At 39.5% G+C, this 21,884-nt stretch overlaps 1 protein-coding gene across 3 annotated transcripts in view; it reads right to left on the bottom strand.

The window, feature by feature from the left end:
* The window catches only part of TNS2 (tensin 2), a 1,145,004-nt gene that overhangs the window by 758,086 nt on the left and 365,034 nt on the right, over positions 1-21,884 (bottom strand). For all 3 annotated transcript variants that reach the window (XM_044083852.1, XM_044083850.1, XM_044083851.1), the window contains exon 2: positions 15,343-15,448. In XM_044083852.1, the coding sequence (XP_043939787.1) occupies positions 15,343-15,448 (106 nt within the window). The remainder of the gene's footprint in view (positions 1-15,342; positions 15,449-21,884) is intronic.

Genomic DNA, 21,884 nt, shown 5'->3' with positions numbered 1-21,884 from the left:
CAGCAGGGTGTCCTCTGGCAGAACAAACTCTCTAACCTTCTACCTAATACCCTTGGAGTACCACAAGGCTCTATACTAGGGCCCTTGCTGTTCTCCATCTTCATTAACGACCTTTATACTGTCATCCCAAATGTCAGCTGCATCCAATATGCTGATGACTCTACTCTGATTTGCTCAGCCACATTTCCAGTAGAGTTATGGTCAGCTACCCAGACCACCTTTAATACAATAGAAAACTGGCTTTCTGAACATCGTCTGATCATAAATCCCCAAAAAACTAAAATGCTGTTATTTTCACCAACACGTAGGTCTACCGCTTTCACCTTTACCATAAAATTAAATGATGCACAATAATCTCCCCTGACCCATCTACAAAACTATTAGGTGTCATCATAGACAATAATCTCAAATGTGACCTATATGTTAACCAAACTATCAAAACCATCAATAACAAACTAGGGTCACTTTACAGAATAAAAGCCTTCCTAACCCCTCCAGCTAAAATTGCCATAGCTCGCTCTCACCTTCTTTCAACCCTTCTGTATGCATCCCCTCTACTCTCGAATTTAAATAAGACTGTCCTTAAACTCTCAATTTGCTACAACCACATTGCCAGGTTTGCCACTGGGCTGCCTTTTAGGACACATCATTGCATCAATCTAAATCAGCTTGGGTGGCTTGAACTACCCAGCCTAATCCAGTATAACCTACTGATTATGGCCTATAAAATCCTCTATAATCCAGACAATACTCCTGCACTTAAAAATATTATCACCCCCTATAACAATCCTAGACCGCTTCGATCCTCTAACAAACTACTAATTCAGACTAGCAAAATTAATAACACAGCCGGTGATTCTCTCTTTGCAAACTCTGTAAGTTGATCCTGGAACTCTCTTCCAGCTGATATTACCTTACTTTCCACCTTAGGTCAATTTAAAACTAGACTCAAACATCATTTGTCACTTAACTGGCTATGTCAATGTATCAAGCCTGGCTAACTCTCTCTAGAATGTGTAAAAATCTGTTAACCAGTTTACTGTATAATTTAATTTAATCCTGACTTGCGCTCAGGATTAACTCTAACCTGTGGAACTTGTTTAACTTGCTTACTTATGTAATCTCTGTAAATAGTTTGTTTGTAATATGTAATGCTGGTATTATGTAATGCTGTATCTGCTTACCCTTGGAGCTTTTCTCCGCGGGCCTCCGCTGAAAATGGACATGCATCCAGTCGGACTATCCCGGTCAACAAATGTAAAATAAATAAATGTTGTGTTTGATTTGTGGATCTTTTGTTTTGCTATAAATTCTAATGACCTTGTTCCTTTAATTGTATTGTACTGTTTAATGTTAATCCCCTACCCCTAACCGGGAAAAGCTGAAAGACACAAACAAACAAACTGTTTAATGTTAGTAGTAATAGTGATGATAATAATAATAAATACTAATTAGTAGTAATAGTGATGATAATAATAAATACTAATTAGTAGTAACAGTGATGATAATAATAATAACTACTAATTAGTAGTAATAGTGATGATAATAATAATAAATACTAATCCTATCTGTTAATCAGTTAGACCCACTAGACACATTTTATTTTCAGGAGCAACCCAAGAGCAACATTTAAGGGACTTGCACAAAATCACACCAGAAGCAAATGAGAGCTGAAGGCATCAAACCTTGTACCACAAGAACTACAGATCATAACCTTACCCTCTTCACCAAATGCCAGTCAGACATGCGGACCACTAAGATGACTTGCTCTTTCTCTTCTCTTTCTGCTTAGTTTCGGTAGAAATTTACAGATTTATACAGTTTTCTATGTGAGTGTAGAATTTACTTGCATAACTTTTGGCTTGTTATTGTTTACTTGTACTTAAGAGACTTCATTATAAAATTATAGGAAATTTGGACAATTGAAGTATTTGAAGTATTTGAATACCATGAGATTTACATTTGCTGGTTTATGGATTTTGAAAGAGAAGGTAACCATTTTGTGGTCAGAACTGACTGGGGAAGGGTACATCAGTGGGACACGGTGCATAGAGATGCTATGTTTGTAAGGAGAAGCTCAAGAAGATTCTGTTCCCTAGTACACACTGACTATATGATCCAGAGAATCCTTATTTATGAAATCAAATACGTTCTGGGCCTCCCAGTTTATCGATGGGTAGTTACAGTCTCCCAGGATGATGGAGTTTTTGTGTGTTTGAACTTCATTCAATGTATTTAAGAACTGGGCATGGTTTTGGGGAGGGGGTCATCAAGTGGGGCCTGTATCATGCTATAATTTGATGTTTGATTTTTTAGATTGAGATGAATTTCAATAAGTTTGGTTTATGAGTCTATGGGAATTTGTCCAGAGAACATGTGGCCTTTAACAAATATGCATAATCTACCACAGTTCCCATCAGGTCTAAAAGCATGGCAGATGCAAAACCCTGGTATAAGAGACACATGAATGTGCTCCAAATGTAAGAGGGCTTCAAGGTCTGGCAATTTGCTCTTTAGACTCCTAGAACTGAACAGTGCCATACTGAGATTCTCCAGTGCATTATTTGTTGTTTTACGTTTTTTTTTTTTTTTTTAGGATGAAAGATCCATTAGCTGGACATTGCCTTAAAAAGGCACTATGAGTAAGCAGAAACCCTGGTATGAAAAGTGCAAGCCATCCTTGACAAAGCAAAGTATGTCTTTGCAGCAGACACATGCAGACACTTACTGGATCTCCATCAATTGATATCAGATATTTATCCAACTGTTGAAAACAATCATCCTTTCCTTGTTCCTCGGCATCAGTCAAGGCAGGATACCACTCAATACCAGAGTCTTTTCTGTATTTGTGACATGCATGGACACCTCAGAAATCTCTCCCTGCATATCCCTTAGGGTTTTGCATACCAAATCATTTATACCCACATGGACCATCATCATGTATGAAATTACATCATTGACTGGCTGGCATAAGTAGATGACCAAAAGTCCAATAAGCCTACCTAGTCTGCCCTTTAAGAGCATTTAACAATTTACCACCTCTCTGCAGGATCTCACCCTGTGGCCCCTCTACCTACATCCAGTCTGCTCATTCATTCTGTGGGACAGGAGCTGGGAATTCCTGGGACAAGAGAGCGAGACCTACAACTTATTCATTCCTGATAGGGAAGCCCTATTTGACCATCCAGCCCCCAGTGGTGTTACTCAGGTGGTGCTAAAGAGCGGGCTAGCCTGCTGGCCCTGCAAAGTGGCCTAATCCTCCCCTGATGGAGCACCCCCCTCCCCTTCAGTGGCTGTTTGTGCTCCACTCTGTGTGCGTGGCTACCACAGGGAGTGTGCTTCAGTATGCTGAATCCCCTGGCTTATCCATATGCATTATAGAAATGTATGCTCTAAGGGCCTGTGGTTTCATGGGTGTAATACCTTCTTTTTCCACTATTTGTCACCGAAGTGGTGAGCCAGAACCACCTCCCACCACCACCTCTCCAGTAAGGGGGAGCAAGTAGCAGCCATTCATCTGCCCCTATCTTGCCCTCCATCATTTTCCCAACAGTTCCTGTGCACCCCTGAATGCCTTTTTGGATTCCCTCTCCACCATCTTTGCATGGGTCTGCAACCTTCAGGGTAAAAAAGAAGTGAACATAGGCATTAGACCTTCACCCATGGTAATATAATTTGCTATCTCTATTCTGTACATTGGCCAGCTGTCAGGAACAGAGAAAATAATTTGGCAGGCAAAATGCAAATGAGGATCATAAACCCAAGCTTTTGTGGTCTTGGATTTCTTGTTATTAAATTTATTACATATACAAATTTCTTAATATACAAATATATCCTGTAATGTATATCCTCTCTGTTACTTTTTGTAATATGTGTTTTTTTTAATGGCTCTAATGTATTCTGTCACAAATATATCACAAAACCTGCCATTCAATCAGTTCAATGAATGGTTATTTTTCCTGGCCGTTTTCCAGCAGCATTTATTCCACAATTCATACCAGCTGGTTTCTAAATCTACAATATGCATACATACTATGATCAACCCAAACAAGAACTTCTACAGTACTAAAAGTACAAGAAAATGACTTCTCAATGGGTGAACACAACCGCCATCTTATCCAAATTGTTTTCTTTCTGACAGGAAAACTGGAGACTGTCCAACCATCACATTTATAACAGGAAACTCACAAGATACACCATGAAAAATACAATCACAATACATTTGTAGCAAAATGGGAAGTTAAACACAGTACTGTTGAGCCATGATGCTGAAGGTTTTAAGGGTACCGCATTCTTCTCATAAAAAATATTTTCATGGGTTTTACAGTCTGGCATAAGTATGCCACAAAAATTCCTTCCCACAGCATAGCTATTCAGAGCAACATAACAGTAAGAAGTCAGATCCCCAGAAACAACGGTAGACAATAGTGTCAAATTCATAGAATAGGTAGAAATTACCCAAAAGAAGTACAATGATATCATTATTCAGTAGGCCAGATAACATTACTACAATCTCTAAATGTTAGTATTGTAGTACAAATGCAGTAACAGTATAACTTCGACATTTGCGCACTATGTAACATTTTTACATACAGTAGTATGGCACTGGTGTGGCATTGGGAAATGTAAAATAAAAGCTTAGCAACTGGATATAAACACTGGGTCATAACCAAAGTATTAGAACAGCAAGACAGACATCCCCGGATGAAACTAAAAGCGTGTCATTCCAGAAAATGGCAGAATTTGGCACAATTGTACATTTAAGAGGAGACAATGAAGTGAAACAAAACTGCAATTGTATACCTGAGCCTCCTACAAACTGAACCTCTGCTACAAAATCACTTATCATAAGAAGAGCACAAAATATTTTTCTCCCATAATTTGTATACAGCTGTACATATATTTGCATCCTTTAAAATAAAGATGGTTAAAAAGGATCAAGATTGGATAATGAAAACAGTACAGCCAATGTCCTCTATCTGCCTTTCAAACAAAACAGATCATTCTAAATGACAAGTGATCTCAATGACGCAGCCACAGCCTGCAGGTGCAATGTGGAGAGAGAGAGAAACCTAGTGCATTGTAGGTCAATGTGCTGAAGATGAATTTGAATGCTACTGTGAACTAAAGTAAATAATCAAAGCAGCATTCAAAAATGTCATAAAATGAGCACCCTACAATGCAGAGGGGCTTTGCTTCTTGTATCCCATCCTTAAAATGAATTCCAAAGTCATTAACTCTTGCAGGAAATAAAATTCTCTCACTGTAGTAATCACTTTTGAAAAACTAAATTTGATTTACATTTTGGAAAAAAATGGGAAATGTGTACATTATTGTTAAACTGCATGTCTTCCAGCCCTAGCTTCTAAGTTAGCTCCAAATGTGTTCAGCTTACAGCAAGACGTACTGTGATGCCCTTCTCTGGGCCAGTAATAAAGGAGCTGAATCCTCACCACTGACACAAGAGGGGGACATTCACTTGGAATAGAAATAGATGCACACAGTATTTTTAGATGTAGCTCTCTGCACCAAGCACAATTTCCCTTAAGAGCACACAGGGAACTCACTCCATCCGTGGGCTGGGTTTCCCTCTCAATATCCAGGCCCCCAATAAGACTCCTCACTGCCACAATTTTAGAGTTGAATCCTCTGTCAAGTGTTCCAGGCCAAGTACTCCATCACCCTCCATGCGAAACCAGTGCTCTGTATCCCTGCTCCAAGCAGCTGACATGCACACACTGAGATTTGATTTTCTCTCTCACACGCACACACACAGTCCTGGCAAAGGTCGGAACAGATTTATCAGCTATGCTCCTTTGCCCAGACTATAAGGTAGATACTGACACTAGAACAATCCAAAGCCAACTACTCTAAGGCTCTTACAAGGGTACCCAATTATAATGAGTAAAATTAATATTAATACAAATGGCAGTGTTTGACCAATGCAGCAAGGCTTTCAGGAGTGGCCACAGTGTCACCAAATAAATGTAAATACTCTCAAATGTTAAAATATTGTCTAAAAAGATCAGCCACAATGAAAAGTTGAAATCTATTTAATAATAATAAATAATAAAATAACATAAAAATACTAAATATCTAATTACAATAAACACCAGAGTTTCAGTCACAGGAAATATTAAAAATAACACAGACGGATAGATTCACAAAGATACAGAAAAACAGTACTTAACTAATCTCACTATATTTTCCTGACTGATTTAACGAATTACTATTCCCTGGTTACTTACTAAAGCAAGGCAAAATTAAGTAGGTAAGGGATCATTCTTTGTTAGATTTCTAAAACAGACTGATGCTCATCAGGTATAAAAACATCATATTTGTGATGGATTACAGAATTACATCACATACAACTAGTCATCTAACTTTGGTTCCCATACTACCCCCCCCCCTTTACTAGAAACTGAACCAGAATCTCACACATATGTGGCAATAATATACACACACAGAAGTTTGCTAAGATATGTTGCAGCTTATGGAAGTCATAAAACAAGTTCAAACTTCCACCCTTCCACAGTAGCAATTAGTTCACTGCTAAAGAGAATGCAGAAGGCTTCCTAGTACAGACTTTTTGTCTCTGGCTGCATTGAGACCTGTGACATACAATCTTTATGGCTTATATCAAGTAATTTAATTTCAAACTATTTTTCAGAGTTAGCTGGACTGACATTAAACCTCTTCTCTTCCAGTAACCTCCATTCATTTCAATAGTTACCATACAGTCTGACATACAGGTATACTTCTTTTTCTGTCCAGCAGGACCCACTGTTAATTAACACAAGCAACTTTACAAATACACTTTCAACCTCACCACTTGTACAAATCAAATTGATAACAAATGACATAAAATTCTTTACATTTACACAACTCCAGCTAGCTATGCTGGCACGTGTTACATATCAACAGCCCTTTTTCTACTGGCATAGCTAGCAAGATCTCACATCATCACATATACATTTAGCACATTAGCAGTAACTGTTTTTATAAAAGTAGCTCAGTGAAATAACTCTCAAACACATCCATCAATCAATTCAGTGCTCTTGAGTCACATCCATCTCCTACAATGACTCCTACATGAACAGCCACTGCTACCCACACAGTTTATAAGGCAAATAGGAATAGAAGTAGATTGTCCTTTGTCTATATCATGCATGCATCACACACAGCAAGAGACAACTGAGAGTTGCCAAACCACCTACTGCAGGTCTGGGATGTGGAAGGACACCAGAGTACATGGAGAAAACCTATGTGAACACAGGCAGAACAAGCAGACTCTGCACAAAAGACATTCCATCCAAGAACAGAAACTCATACTGTGAGGCAAAAATGCTATATACCGTGCCACATTGCTTTTTGTTAACTGTAAAAACATTTTGGTAGACAGCTGTACTATTGTTAATCAACCCTATGACACCAAATATTCAGTTTCATAAACCATCATCAGGTTCCATAACTTTGACAGTTTCAAAGAAATACTCATTTCATCAAAGCTAACACATTTGTGCAAATATATGGGTAATAAACAATTGATCAAGACTTACTTTGCATAATCACAAAATATCTAAAAATGTAATCTTAAACATATTTAACTGAATCACATTTAATAGAATCGTATAGTAGGCTACAGAGAATTAATGTTGGTGTGGTTATGGTGTTAGTATACTCAATTAGGAAGGTAACTGATTTTCCTTAATCTGGCCAAGGCTAAGAATAATATACATTTCCCAAAACTGACATACAAAAGTTAAAAAAAAAAAAAAAAAGTAATGCAAACTACAATTTTAAATACTAACCTAGTAGCAAACATGGAACAACTAGGAAAAATACAACATGGAAATCAATTAGATAAGGCAACTGTAACAAATGTGTAATGGTTATGAAACACACTTCTCACTTACAGAAAGACCTAGCATTGAATTTAAGAGAGATCTTATCACATCACTTAACACTTCACATAATCTGATTTGGAGGGCTTCAAAACAAAACAGTTGCAGGAAGTAATGTTGCAGCTCTCCGATTTCACAGCAGCTATGCAAAATGGAGCTTTAAAATAGGGAACTGTAATGGACACTGACAAGAAGTAATTGGCATATTGTATGACAAGGATGTCTTGGTTGGACAAAAGGACAGAAACTGAACAGATAAAGCACAACTGCTGAGAGAATTGGTGCCCAACAGCATGAGATACAATATGAAGTAGATGGGATGGGTGTTTGGTAATTAAAGAGCACAAAAATACTTTCATGAGACCCAAGTATGAAAAGCATTTACTTGTATGCTATGTTTTTAAGTTTACCATGTTTTATCATGAAAGAAAAACATTCACAGAAATATGAAAGTGTTTTATGTTGTATTTTGTACATTTTAATTTGCATTTTCTTCAAAATCACGATGCATATATTACTAGAAAAGATGAGAGAACAACATTATTGTTTCCTGAAGATACAGTTACTGATTTAAGTTACAAAACCACAGCCTGACATTTGGTTCAATGTCCATTTTGTTCATAGGTTCATACTAGGCTATCTGCCCAAGGGCATTTATAAGCCTAGCCAGAGTTTTGTGGCTTTCGCCACCCCTTTAGTTTGGAGGATACTATGCCCATTATTTTGCTGTGCCTCTGTCAAGCAGTGACACTGAGATAATCCCTGGGGTATATCTGCGATCTCCCATCCATTGGTCAAGATTTCTCTTGAACAAAGCCATCGAGGTGCTCTGCCTCACATGTACCGGGATTTTGTTCCACAGCATAGGGAGTCTCTGGGTGATGAATCTGTCCCTCCAGCATGTCTTATTAATAACCGTGTCAAGGTTTAAGTCTCCCGCCCTTGTAGTTCTGAGGGATCTAGATTTTTGAGGTGAAGCATGTTCATCAATTCTGGGTTGGACATGGCCTTGTATGTCAGGCACAGGTCACCTCTGAGCAGACGGTAAGCGACTGAGTAGAGCTGAAGTTCCTTCAGTCAGGCAGCATAGGCCATATTTTTGAGACCCTTTATCCTTTTGGTGAGGAACTTTTGGGGCCTTTCCAGTTGCTGCAGGTGTCATGTCAGATACATTCCGAATGGGGCATTGTACTCAATCATTGGCCTGATGAGTGATGAGTACAGGGGGACGATGACTTCCCTTGATCTAGATGTGAATCCCTTCATGATCAGGTGGGCAATGTAGAAGGTCTTCCTAACTACTTTGGCAACGTGAGTATCAAATGAAAGGTTACTGTCAACCTGGGTACCCAGATCCCTGATAACCTCTTCTGTGCTTAGTGGATTGCCGCCTATATGGTAGCTAGGGGTAACCTTGTTTTTCCCGAAGGGTATGACTATGCTTTTTTTGGCGTTTAACTTTAGGCCATGGTTCTGGCACCAGTTTTCCGTTTCTATAAGACCCTTCTGAAGGATATCTGTGTCAGATGTGTTCTCAACTATGGCGCCCAGTTTGCAGTCATCTGCAAATTTTGTCAGCCATAATCCTCCTGTGTTTGCTTGTACTTCTGAAAGGTAGATGCCGAACAGGAGAGGGCCCAGGACTGAGCCCTGTGGGACACCACTTGTGACAGGCTTTGAGTCTGACATGGCGCCAGCAACTCTGACCCTGTGGGTTCTGTCACTTAGCCAATTTGCAACCCATCTTGTGACATATGGGTTTACATTTAAGCTGATGAGTTTTTCAATGATACCTGAGTGGGGTATTGTGTCGAAAGCCTTTGCCAGGTCGAGGTAGGCTGTGTGGACTGCCTTTCCCTCATCAATGGCCTTGGTGACTGTTTCGAAAAAGTCCACCAGGTTTAAAAGGCATGATCTGCCCTTGACAAAGCCAAACTGGGTCGGATCCAAAGTCTGCAAGTCTCCTATGTCTTTATTTATGAGTTCCATTATGATCCTCTCCATAGCTTTGCAGACCAAGCTTGTCAAGCTGATAGGACGGTAATTTCCCGGGTCGGTGGAGGCACCTCCTTTGTGAAGTGGGACCACAGCTGCCGTACGCCACTCCTTAGGCACGTATCCTGAGGTGAGGCTAAGATTAAACAGCTGCCCTAACTGCGGGTTTAATTCCTCATTGAGTTCGTGGAGCACACATCCGGGGACACCATCTGGTCCCATGGATGCTGTGTTTTTTGCCTTGGAGAGAACAGTTCTCACCTGAGCGTTAGAGATGTTTGGGGGGCTATAATTCTCTGGTATACATATCTCACCTTTTGGGGAGAGTTTGCACTGAACCTGTCAGCCAGTATGTTGGCAATGTCTGTAGGTTCAGTAATTTTTACATCATTTTGAACTAATTCTGAGCATATCTGGGAGTTTCCTCCCAGGTTTCTAACATAGCTAAAGAAGGCCTTATGATTGTCCTTTGAGTCCTTAGCGACTTTTCTCTCAAAATTTGCCTTGGATGATTTTATGAGAGATCTTAATTTTTTACTTATAATGATCAAGGGTGTTTTCCCTTTTAAGGATTTTACTTTATCTTTTAGTAGCTTCCTCCTTTTGTTGTAGAGCTTGTTTATGGCTGGGGTCCACCAAACTGGATGCTTGCCTTTGGTACAAAGGGTCTTTGTTTTGTTTGGGATTGCCTGATCCATGCAGTCCTGTAGGTGCTGGTAGAAGGCATTTGTAAGTGATTCAGCGGCTTGAGTAATGGTTTCCACAGTCTCAGGGGCCTTAAAAGAGCCCACACTAGCCTTTAGAAGTGTGAAGTCGGCTTTTGAGAAGTTCTTCACTGTGGTCTTTTTGATCTCAGATGGGGGCGGGATGTGGACTTCCAGTGAGATTAGTTTATGGTCTGATCTCACCAGTGAAGGGTATACTTCCGGTGTTGAACATTGTGACCCCATGTTCGTGATGATGAGATCTAGTATGTTATCTCCTCTTGTGGGAATGGTGACTAGTTGTTCCGTGGCATTTGAGTTTATGAACTCTAGGAACCTTTGGGCTAGAGTATTGGGGCTTGAGTAGTGATCCCAGTCTATATTCGGGTAGTTGAAATCACCTAGTATGATGGTGTTTGGAGATACATTTATCCCCTCCAGTGTTTTCAGGAAAGCTATGTGAGGTTCCTGAGATTGAGAGGGTGGCCTGTAACATGCTATAAATTGCAGAGCAGTCTTGCCTATGGTTAATTGCACCTGGATGGTCTCCGATGCATCGTGCGTTGCCACCAACCTTGAGGTGTGGGTGTTCTTGATGAATATAGACACCCCCCCTCCTTTCTTGGTGTTGTCCGGATTTTGGGGCCGGAACGCATGATATGAGGTAAAGCCTGATAGTGCCGGGGTGCTCTCGGGAGCCTTGAACCAGGTTTCAGTCACAGCACAGACATCGATGTTCTCCATACTGAGAAGGGCCTCAAGTGCGTGCATCTTGAGGTTGAGACTTCTGGCATTGAGCAGCATTACCCTTAGTTTTTTTCCTTTTTTGTGTTCTGGGGTAGCCCAGGGGTGACAGGTGCAAGCCGTCCCTTGTGAAGCAGCGTGGCTTGTCCAGCATGTCATCCCAGGCAGACAGACATTGGATCCCCTTTGAATGACACCAGAGTTTAAGCCAATTATTAAAGCTGATCATCTTGTCTCTGTGTTGTTAAATGGCAAACCACTGAATCTAAATGATTGACAGCCCATTCAGTTGTAATTAATTTGACAGTAAATGAAGCAGTTTTACCTTATACTTGAGGTTACCTATACGTGATCCAGGATCATGTGGTTTCTATTTCAGTATGGCCGTCATTCCATGTGTCTGTCACTTTCAATTCTCTTCCCAGATTTGTGATGATATTTAAAAAAAGGGGGGGGGTTGACTTTACAATATTTCAGTTATTTGAAATTCAGTTAAACTGGTGTTTCAATAAAATGGGTTTTCAACCACTTGGATTCAGTGACTGGCATTTCAATGAAAAGGACATTCAACCGGATGTTCTATAACAATCGACAGGGTAGCTTACTAATTAAAAGGAGAAACTGCTCTTGGTGGAAACCAAGTCCCAGACAGGCTGGAAACTTCTTGCTGCTCCACTGGCAGTGACAACTGCACAAAATGTGGGAGGTTCTGGGCTCAATCCCCTGGTATGTGTTTTCCTTTCTTGGCGAGTTGTTAATAGGTTCATAGCTGGTTTGCACTGGATGCTTGTGTGTATGAAAAATAAGATTCATGGTGGTTTCCTGATCTGAAGAAATTTTCATTAAGACGACTAAAGCGGTCATATTTTACTTGTTTTTTATCAGCATTTCAATATTAAAGCAACCTTTTTATCATGAACTGTGGCTCCAGGTATACAGTGTCCATACTTTGAACTACCTTGGTTTTCAGTTTGCCTTTTGTGGATTACTGGTTTCTTAGGTGAAAGGAGAAACTGCTCTTGAGGGAAAGCAGATGTCTAATTTCCAGAGACTTCTTGTCTGTCCACTAGGTTCACTCAGCAGGCAAGGGTCAATGTTGGCCTTTCTTCTTTCTTGTTGAAATTATCTATCTATACAAACTAATAAGAAAGCTAATGCCAACAATCAAAAACTTATAAACGTTACTTATTGTTAGAGTTACAACTGCTAAAATGCATTGCCCCGTGCAGATAAGCTGGTTTATTTTTTTTTTTTCTCTTTCTAATGTTGAATGTTTTTCTTCAACCTCGAGATTCGAAAAACTGTGTTTTCGATAACTGGGACTAACATGTATAACACACACATATACACACACCTACCTAACTCTGCAGATGTACTGTACAGCTATGTGTGTGTGTGTATATATATATATATATATATATATATATATATATATATATATATTGATATAGATATACAACATGTATTTATTATACATATTTGCTGTACGGACAGATATCTACATCTGACCTAAACATAAGTCATCTAACCCTGCATAAATCAAAACAACAATAAACAAGCAGAAAAAATATTTTTTTTTTTGCATGGGGGCAAGCCCCTTCACACCACTCCTGTGAAGTACTCCGCCCCCTTACACACACATACACACACACACACACATATATATATATATATATATATATATATATATATATATATATATATATATATATATATATATAAGAATTCCATGGTTGCATTTCAGTAGAATTGGAAAAAAACACTGGAAATGCACCACCAGCTTGCACAATTTAACACAGTACAATAAAGCAAACTGCAACATTATTTATAAATCTGTAAAAAAAACTAATACCAGTGATAAAAAACATCTTAAACTTTCATTAATATTAGAGTTACAACTGCAAAAATGTGTTGTACACTATCACTATATTATCTGTTGATAAATCACTTTTTAGGCCACTTGATATTAGATAAAATGATACCTCTTTAACAGAACACACACACACACACCTACCTACTAGTTTTTAAGACGAGTCATTTCTAGTCTCTGTGTAACTGCATCAGTTTTCAGGGACTAAGGTTAAAGTATGACTTATTCTTGAAATAGTGCCAGTAACGTTTATCAAAAATAACTCTATAATCTCTCTGGCTGAACATAGAAGTTTTGATATGCCTGAGATGGATGGCAGAACAGACTACCAATTCAAGCAAAACCAAAATAAGGCACAGTACTCTCTCTCATACAGAAGTTATATTTGTTAGAAATGGCAAAACTAAATACACCCCTTGTCTTGAAGAAGGGGCAATGTCCATTAGTAAGGAACAACAGTAGCATGCTTCAGGGAACAAAGAGGGTAAAGAACAAGGGGATAATCTGAAGACAGAAACGAGGCAAATAAAAGGATAATGACATGGTGGGGAATAGTTAAAGGAGGATCTTTTAATGGACAGTGAAATCATGAAGGAAATTAAGAATGTGTAGTTGTCATGGATGAAAATGTCCCCCTAAAGCAACTTTCTAAGGCAGGTACCAGGAAAATATGATAAAAGACTATAAAAAAACACAATCCACAACAGTCATATTCATTGCAAGGCATTGTGTGAGCTGTATCAACTTCTAGTCGAATTGAACCATTTCAGAAACCAAAACTGAAATAATACCAAACCCAACAAGGCTTTTGGATATTACCACACCAAGTGCAGAAGAAAACACACACTATTTGAAAATTAAAATCAGAAATGGTTATGTTCATGAGAAACAAGCTGCAGCATAACACTCTGGATGATGCACAGTAAGGATAATGCAGGTATCTCTGTCTCTCAGCAATACTGCCGAGTTTCTGTGGGAAGGATAAAATTTAGCTGCTTAACTAGGGCCTGCAGTTTATCATGCATGCAGTAAATGGGCACACAATGGAATTTAGTGACCAGTGGCTCCCGTCAGACTTGCTTCCTTTTTGAAATCTGGGGCATTTTACTGCTTGCTTTTTACACTTCAGACCTGTTATGAGGATGTTTGGTAAAAAAAAAATTGCTATTTACAGTAGATTATACCTAATTATGAGAAGACTCTAACATTCCTACCTGATTATCAAAATCTCAAGCACAAGCAATATTTACTTTTTACAGACAAAATATGCAGCAGCCATCTGTAAACTCAGTTGCAATATAACTAATAATCTCACACGGGTAGGGTTGCCACCTTTTCAAATGCCCAAAGTGGGACATTCTGGTACAAACATCAGATTTTGCAGGGCAAAATATACCCACAGCCAGTACAAAGGACAGAACTTCACTTTTCTGCCTAAATAAAAGCTTATTCTTGTAGCATTTTAGTTTCTTATCCTGTTTCTTATAACATTTAGGTGTTTCAGATACAGAATAACTATTTTATGCAACTATTATATAAAATATAGGAAATAGGTTTGTCCTAAAACCTCAAGACATTTGCCATTTTTTCAATTTCTTTGCAGGACACAACTGCCCAAAGAGAGACGGTCCCTCACAAAGTGGGACAGGTGGTAACCCTTCCACTGGATGTATTGCTGTACAAACAGCCATCAGAGATCTGATGCTGCTGACAGTTTTAACAGCTGCAACATTTCCCATCCTCTGCTTAATTTGAAGTTTGACATTGCCTACAGTTTTATTTCCTTTTGGTGTTCCACAGCTAACATCTTCAACATCTGGACTTGTAGGGGGATAGGAGAGTCTCCATTACATTAGAAGAAAGCTTAGTGTTATTAGTTTTGCATCCAAGGAAGCTAACTGGATATACTCCACTGTTGCAATGAGGAACATGATGCTCTTACTATGATGCTCTTGGACCAATATTTATTCCTGTTTACAAACATGACTGGTTCAACAGATGCAAGAAAAAATATCAATAGGTGGATGTTCTTACACTGTTATACAAAAGCAGCATCTCAAAAGTAATTGGCTACAGCCCCAGCATAAATCAGTACTTTTCAATCTTAACATCACTTATGACTCACCTCGACACTGGATACCTTGGGCATCAATGGGTTGTTTGCACACCACGCACTGCTTTTTCTTCTTAAAAACTTTATCCTTGAAGCTGTGAGCCTCTACTTTTACAGGCTAAGAAAATAAACAAAAACAAACAATTTAATTACATCACAACTTACAAAATAAAAGAAAAAAACACAATTTAGCTCAAAATCAGTATGGGTGAGCAGAGGTCTTAGCCAGTCTAGTCCACTTAAAATGAAGGAAATCTAAGTAGCAAGATCTTTTGACATGCTATTTGCTGATGCGTTCTTCAGAAAAATAACATTTCAATATAATGAATGTTTTTCCACCAACTTTCTGAGTAATTAGGACCAATTCCCAAATTATACCATCAATAAAACACCCTTAAAAGTTGATTCACTAGTCAGGTATCTTAGAACTCACGTAGGCAGTAACCTACCCTTCGACCAACATGTGTGCAATGTAGTAATAAAATCTTTTTATATTGCTCAACTTATAAGCAAAGGCATGGCATCTAGGTCGAGAGGTCATCGTACCACTGCACTCGGCCCTCATCAGGCCCATCATAGAATATAATGCCCCCTTCGGTGTGAACCTGACCAGACACATGCAGCAACCGAAACATCCACACAGGTTCCTTACAAAAAGGATACAGGGAATAAAAACACAACATCCTAAACTGATCACCTGAAAGCCCTGTCTCTTTACTCCATATCAAACAGACTTCTGAGAGGAGGCCTTTGCCTGGCATACAAGGCATCCCTGGACTCTGTTTTGATTAATCTTTTGCATATCCGCAAAACAAACAGCGTCACAGCTACTAGATTAAAAGACTTAAATGTTGCTTGCGATAAACAGGACATGCTGGAGAGACAGATATGCCCATTGTCTGTAACAAGCTCCCCACCCAAGTGAAGCAGAGTTCCTCCCAATCCCTATTTCAGCATTACTTGGACCAATGGATGGGGTAATCAGAAATTCACCCCTGGTCTGGCTCCTATGTCTCTGATGGACAGAGGCAGTCAGTATATCACTCCCTATAAATTCAATATAAATCAAGTGTGTGGGTCACACTTGGGTTGTAAGGCTAGGCTTTTAAGGGCTTTAGTGTATTAATCCAGTATACACCTACAAAACTATGAATGTAGAATTGGACCTAATAGGAGACTTCTTAATTCTTATAAAGAGTTTGGTGACCAGCTACTGCTCTGCTGTATTTATCGGCTCAATCCAAGGTATCTGATGATCTCTGCAAAACTTGAATTTTTTACTGTACATTGCACTTTTGAACTACATTTTTACCATATCACTGCTTATTTGAACTGTTTTTTTCTGAAGTTGCTGCACTTCATTTGTATAGCATAGACCAGATTCAGACCTGATGAATTTAGTTCTGTTGTATAACTTGAGCACTAAACCAGGCAATCTTTTGTTGGAGAGGGTTCTCCTGCACCCTAGTGGCAGAAGTGTGCAGTTAGAATTCATCTGATTGAAGGTTGTTGAAACAGGGCTCAGTATTGAGCTTTTTTATTGGTTAATTTGTTTAAATCAGTTTACTCTCATTTGCTACATAAGCATCGTGTGTGCATGGGTTTGCACTTGTTTTAGCAAAGCTCCACAGAGCATGGTGACCGGCTACTGCTCTGCTGTATTTATCTGATCAATCCAAGCCATCTGATGATCTCTGCAAAACTTAAGTAGACTTTTTTACTTTATATTGCACTTTTGAACTACATTTTTACCATATTACAGCTTATTTGAACTGTTTTAAATTGTTGCACTTTGTTTGCTGTAGCATAGACTAAATTCAGACCTGCTGAATCTAGTGCTGTTTGTATAACTTGAGCACTAAACCAGGCCATATTTTGTTGGAGAAGGTTCGCCTGCACCCTAGTGGCAGGAGTGTGCAGTTAGAACTCATCTGATTGAAGATTGCTGAAATAGGGCTCAGTTCAGAGCTTTTTTATTGGTTAATTTGTTTAAATCAGTTTGCTCTCATTTGCTACATTTGTGTGGGTTTTTGCTTGTTTGTGCATTGTGCACTGCTGAGCACCATTGGTAGTTATAGACACAAACTTCTGCCTGCAAATTTTCCCTTAGTAGTCTGCTGGTGCTCCACTTGTTTGTTCTCGCTACTGTCCCTCACTGACAGGTGGTACAATCAGTGAAGCTCTTGAAATACCAACACAGATCCTACCCACTAGTCCTTCATATTTTTTGTCCACTTCGCCTGTCCTCTGATTTAACTGGCCCTTCCTGTCCTCTCCATGTTTTCTGACCACATCATCTTACCTAGCATTATTGATGGACAATTTCCCACAGTTTCTCCAGCCAACCTGGTTGACATGGGCGTCCTGAGGTAATATAGCAATTGCCTCATGTACACTGACAACCCATTTCTTCTAGTCCATGTGAGAGATGCGTCTATATCAGGAACCTAGAATCCAGGCTCTCTCACTCACCAGTCAGTTCATCTGATACTAAGCAGGTTGTCAGCTTGCACACCTCACTCCTGCACCTACCAAACCAACAACATATAAACCTACATATGAGGTCACTACCAGAAGCTTCCCTAAACATCAGAGACCTTCCAAACACAAACACAAGCGTGATTCACATAATACATCCTCTGCAGAACATAGCACACACAATATATCACACACCAGTGTCTCACCAGTCAAGTCACTAAGGCATAACTTAAAAAAACATCTTAGACATAGGCGACTCAATTGTGAGACACACAGATGCTCCACTCACCATGATGGATAAGGAAAAGGTCACTGTCAGCTGTGTGTCAGGTGCCAGGATCTGCCACATTACACACACACTAAAGTCAGTCAACAACAGGCAATGTTATGACTCCATCATAGTCCATGTCACATGTTGGTGTGAGCGACTTGAGACGTACTTCACTGGACTATATAAAGACAGACATGACTGAGCTCTTTGATTATGTGACTCAGGCAGGTATGTCCCTAGTCTTAAGCAGCATTTTACCTTCTTCTAAGATGAAACCTCAATGCAAACAAAAAATGATCGACTTCAACAATTGGCTTAGTTTCTGGTGTCATTCAAAGGGGATTCAGTATCGGTTAGCCTGGGATGACATGGTCGACAGACCTCGATGCCGAGGACTGCAACTAGAATTAAAGGAATTAAAAAGCAGCTTCAGCTGCAAGCAGACTCATGGCCAGGTATAAATGAACGTACCTCAATTTCTGCAGTGTTAAAATTAAAGGCTTTAGAAAGAAAGAAATTATAAAGATTGAACAGCAAGGTTTTTTAGTATAACTATGAGAATAAATATTTAGATTAAACTACAAGGAATTTTAAGAAATATGTAGTTATGTGTTGTATATGTACTTATAATTCAACTTTATTATGGCAGAGATGGTGTCATGTCCTTATAAATAGTGACAAATTCTCCACTGAATATGTTTTTAAGGAAGTATCACTTTCAGTAATTTTCTTAACTGCTTTAAATAATTGTCTTAGCCAATGAAATGTTTTTAGGTATTATTTAAAGGAAGAGATGAACTGTGTGTGTTGTCTGAAGAAGTTTAATATTGGATTAAACGAAAGCGCTAACCATTTTTGGCTCGCATGAGTTTTTTTACAGCTTGGTGTATTGATTTGTATGCATTTATTTAACTGCTGACAGTCCGGTCTACAGTCTTTGTTGTTTTCATCAGTTTGGTGTTGGTGCATTGCCAGAGACTATCTTCATCCGTCACCCCTGGGATTTCGGTTACAGGCTAAGGCTCTTGCCACCGCCATATTGCCCAGGCTAAGGCTCTTGCCACCGCCATATTGCCTTTTTCTGGCAATGTCACAAAATTCCCAACATACAAATACCCTCTAAAAACAACCTGAAGGTTATGATGCTAAGAGTCTAAACCAGAAACTGCACTCACTGTAAGCGGTCCTCATTTTGGAAGATGCTGACATTTGTGCAGTCACCGAGACCTGGTTTAAGGCTGCGGAGAGCACCCCAGCTATACCAGGTTACACTTCCTTCTACACATTCAGACTAAAAACTGAAGGCGTAAGACCTAAAGGAGGTGGTGTATCAATATTCATTAAATATAAATACATCTCTAGATTGGTTAAACAGCACGATTCCCTTGAATTACTTCAGGTGCAACTGACTGTAGGTAATACCCCTCTTCAGGTCATTGCCAGCTATTGGACCCCCACCATGAATCACAACATCCAGTCAGCCTACTTGGATTTATTGGAGTGAGTCAATCAAGATACAAGCAAACACCCTGGTTTTGGGTGACTAATTACTCATCCATTGGCTGGGTAAATTATACATGTTCTAACTCACTTGCCCAAAGGTTCCTGGACTTTAACTCCAATGCCCTGGACCAGCTGGTTGACACACCCATAAGGGGCTCAATCATCCTGGATCTAGTGCTCACCAACATGGCGGGATCACTGCACCACCCCCAGTGTTTGGCCATCCCTGGTGAGATCTGACCACAAAACAGTCTCACTAGAAGTATAACACAAGACCCCCGCCCCTTAGCAACAACTAGACTAAAAAACTTCTCCAAGGCCAATTACAACCTCTTACATGACAGCATAAATAGCTTCATAGCCCCTCCCCCCATTGATGGAACAGATACCTATGCTGAGTTATACACCAATGATTTATACGACCACCTGTACAACTGTACTGAGACTGCCATACCTGATAGAACCAAAGAAAGATCTTCAAGGAAAAACAAACCTGCCTGGTGGACAACTGCCATTAATAGCCTATACAACAGGAGAAAGAAACTGCTGCCTAAGAGTAGGAAGGAACGATCTCAAAACTGGAAACACTCCCTCTTCAATATAAACAAGCAAATAAGACTACTAGTGACATCATCCAGAGCTAACTATGAATCCAAATTAGCTTCCCTAACTAAGGATAACCACAAGGCAATCTACGTTACATCTGTAACCTCAAAGGTAAGGCCCAGATTTGTACTGAACACGTAGTTAATGGTACTACATATACAGAACCTGTGGCTATAGCAAATCTGCTGGTTGACAAGTTCAGTGAAAACTTCACTCCCCTGTCCCTGCCACATATACCCCAAAGTATCCCTAACACCTGTCCCCCACCTAGCATCTCCGAGGAGCAGGTCTTAAATGCCCTTTCCAAGGCCAAAAACACAGCTTCTATAGGACAAGACAACATCCTGGGCTGTGTTCTACATGGGTTAAAACAGGAATTAGCATTACCATTCTGCACACTTTTCAATCACAGCCAAAGCACTGGCTTCATCCCAGCAGAATGGAAAACAGCTACTGTCATCCCTTTACACAAAGGGGATGCATCCACAGATGCTGGGAGCTACAGATCCATTAGCCTGACTGGCCTTATCTGCAAGGCCAGGGAACGAATCATCATGGATCTTATTAACAAAGATATAGGAAATCTCCAAAAGCATGACCCCACCCAGTTTGCCATTGTCAAGGGGAGAGCATGCCTGTTAAACTTGGTGGACGTCTTCGAAACAGTCAAAGCCCCACGAGGGCAAATCTGTGCATATGGCCTACCTAGACTTAGCCAAGGCCCTTGATAAAACCCCCAGTCAGGCATCAGTGATAAACTCACCCAGCTAGGTATCAACCCATATACTCTAAACACACATACAACTCCAGAAAAAAACATGAAACACACACATCATCAGGATAAAAGATTTTACCGATGTATCTGGTACCTCGGCTTACGCCTTCAGAGAATAAATTATTACATTTCAGTGTGCTGGCTAAACCCAAATCCTGTAATAGGGAGGCGGATAACAGCAAGTTATTAATATTGGAGTCAAAATGCATAAAACATTTTAGGACATTATATCCCAAAGGTTTAAACATGGAATTAGATACAAATGTTTACAATAAGTAAACTGACATTGTTCGTTGTATGGTTGAAAATGTCCACATTTTATTGATGGGAATGGAATGGTGTTGTTTCATTTTTATGAAAGAGATCAGTTGGGATCCATCTTTGTATTTTTGTATAAAATTTGTCATGAACAGTCAAACATGGGCAATGTGTGATGGGCACTTTAAACTATTGATTTGTTACTGAAGGATGGTTAATTGAATGCATTAAGATGTATATAAAGAAAGCTGCATGATGTAATAATTTATTTTCTGAAGGCGTAAGCCGAGGTACCAGATACATCAGTAAAATCTTTTATCCTCATCAACCCGTATACTATCAGGTGGGTTGCTACCACTCATTTGTAAGCATCGTAGATACCTTTATCGCACTTGCAATAGTCACTGAATACCGGCCGTGGCTTTCACTCTCATTTAGAAGTCGACTACTGCTCCAAGGATGTTGCACCTTTAAATGGGGAAAAATTAAGCTGCTGGGTCATCATGCTCATTTCTGGTCAGAGTGCCATATGACCAGGTGGCTTTTGAGCAACTATGGTATTCCAGTACAATTTTATTTTTTTATGTTTATTAACTGGACTGTTCACAGAGGATGCCTGGGAAGAAAAGCTCCATTACAACAGCTGCCTTTGGAATAAGTATT

The sequence above is a fragment of the Protopterus annectens genome, chromosome 9.part0, assembly GCF_019279795.1.
Source record: "Protopterus annectens isolate FY-2018-M chromosome 9.part0, PAN1.0, whole genome shotgun sequence".
In the NCBI taxonomy this organism is placed as follows: Eukaryota; Metazoa; Chordata; order Ceratodontiformes; family Protopteridae; genus Protopterus; species Protopterus annectens.
The sequence above is the reverse complement of the archived record's forward strand: the minus strand, read 5'-3'. Positions and strand labels throughout refer to the sequence as shown.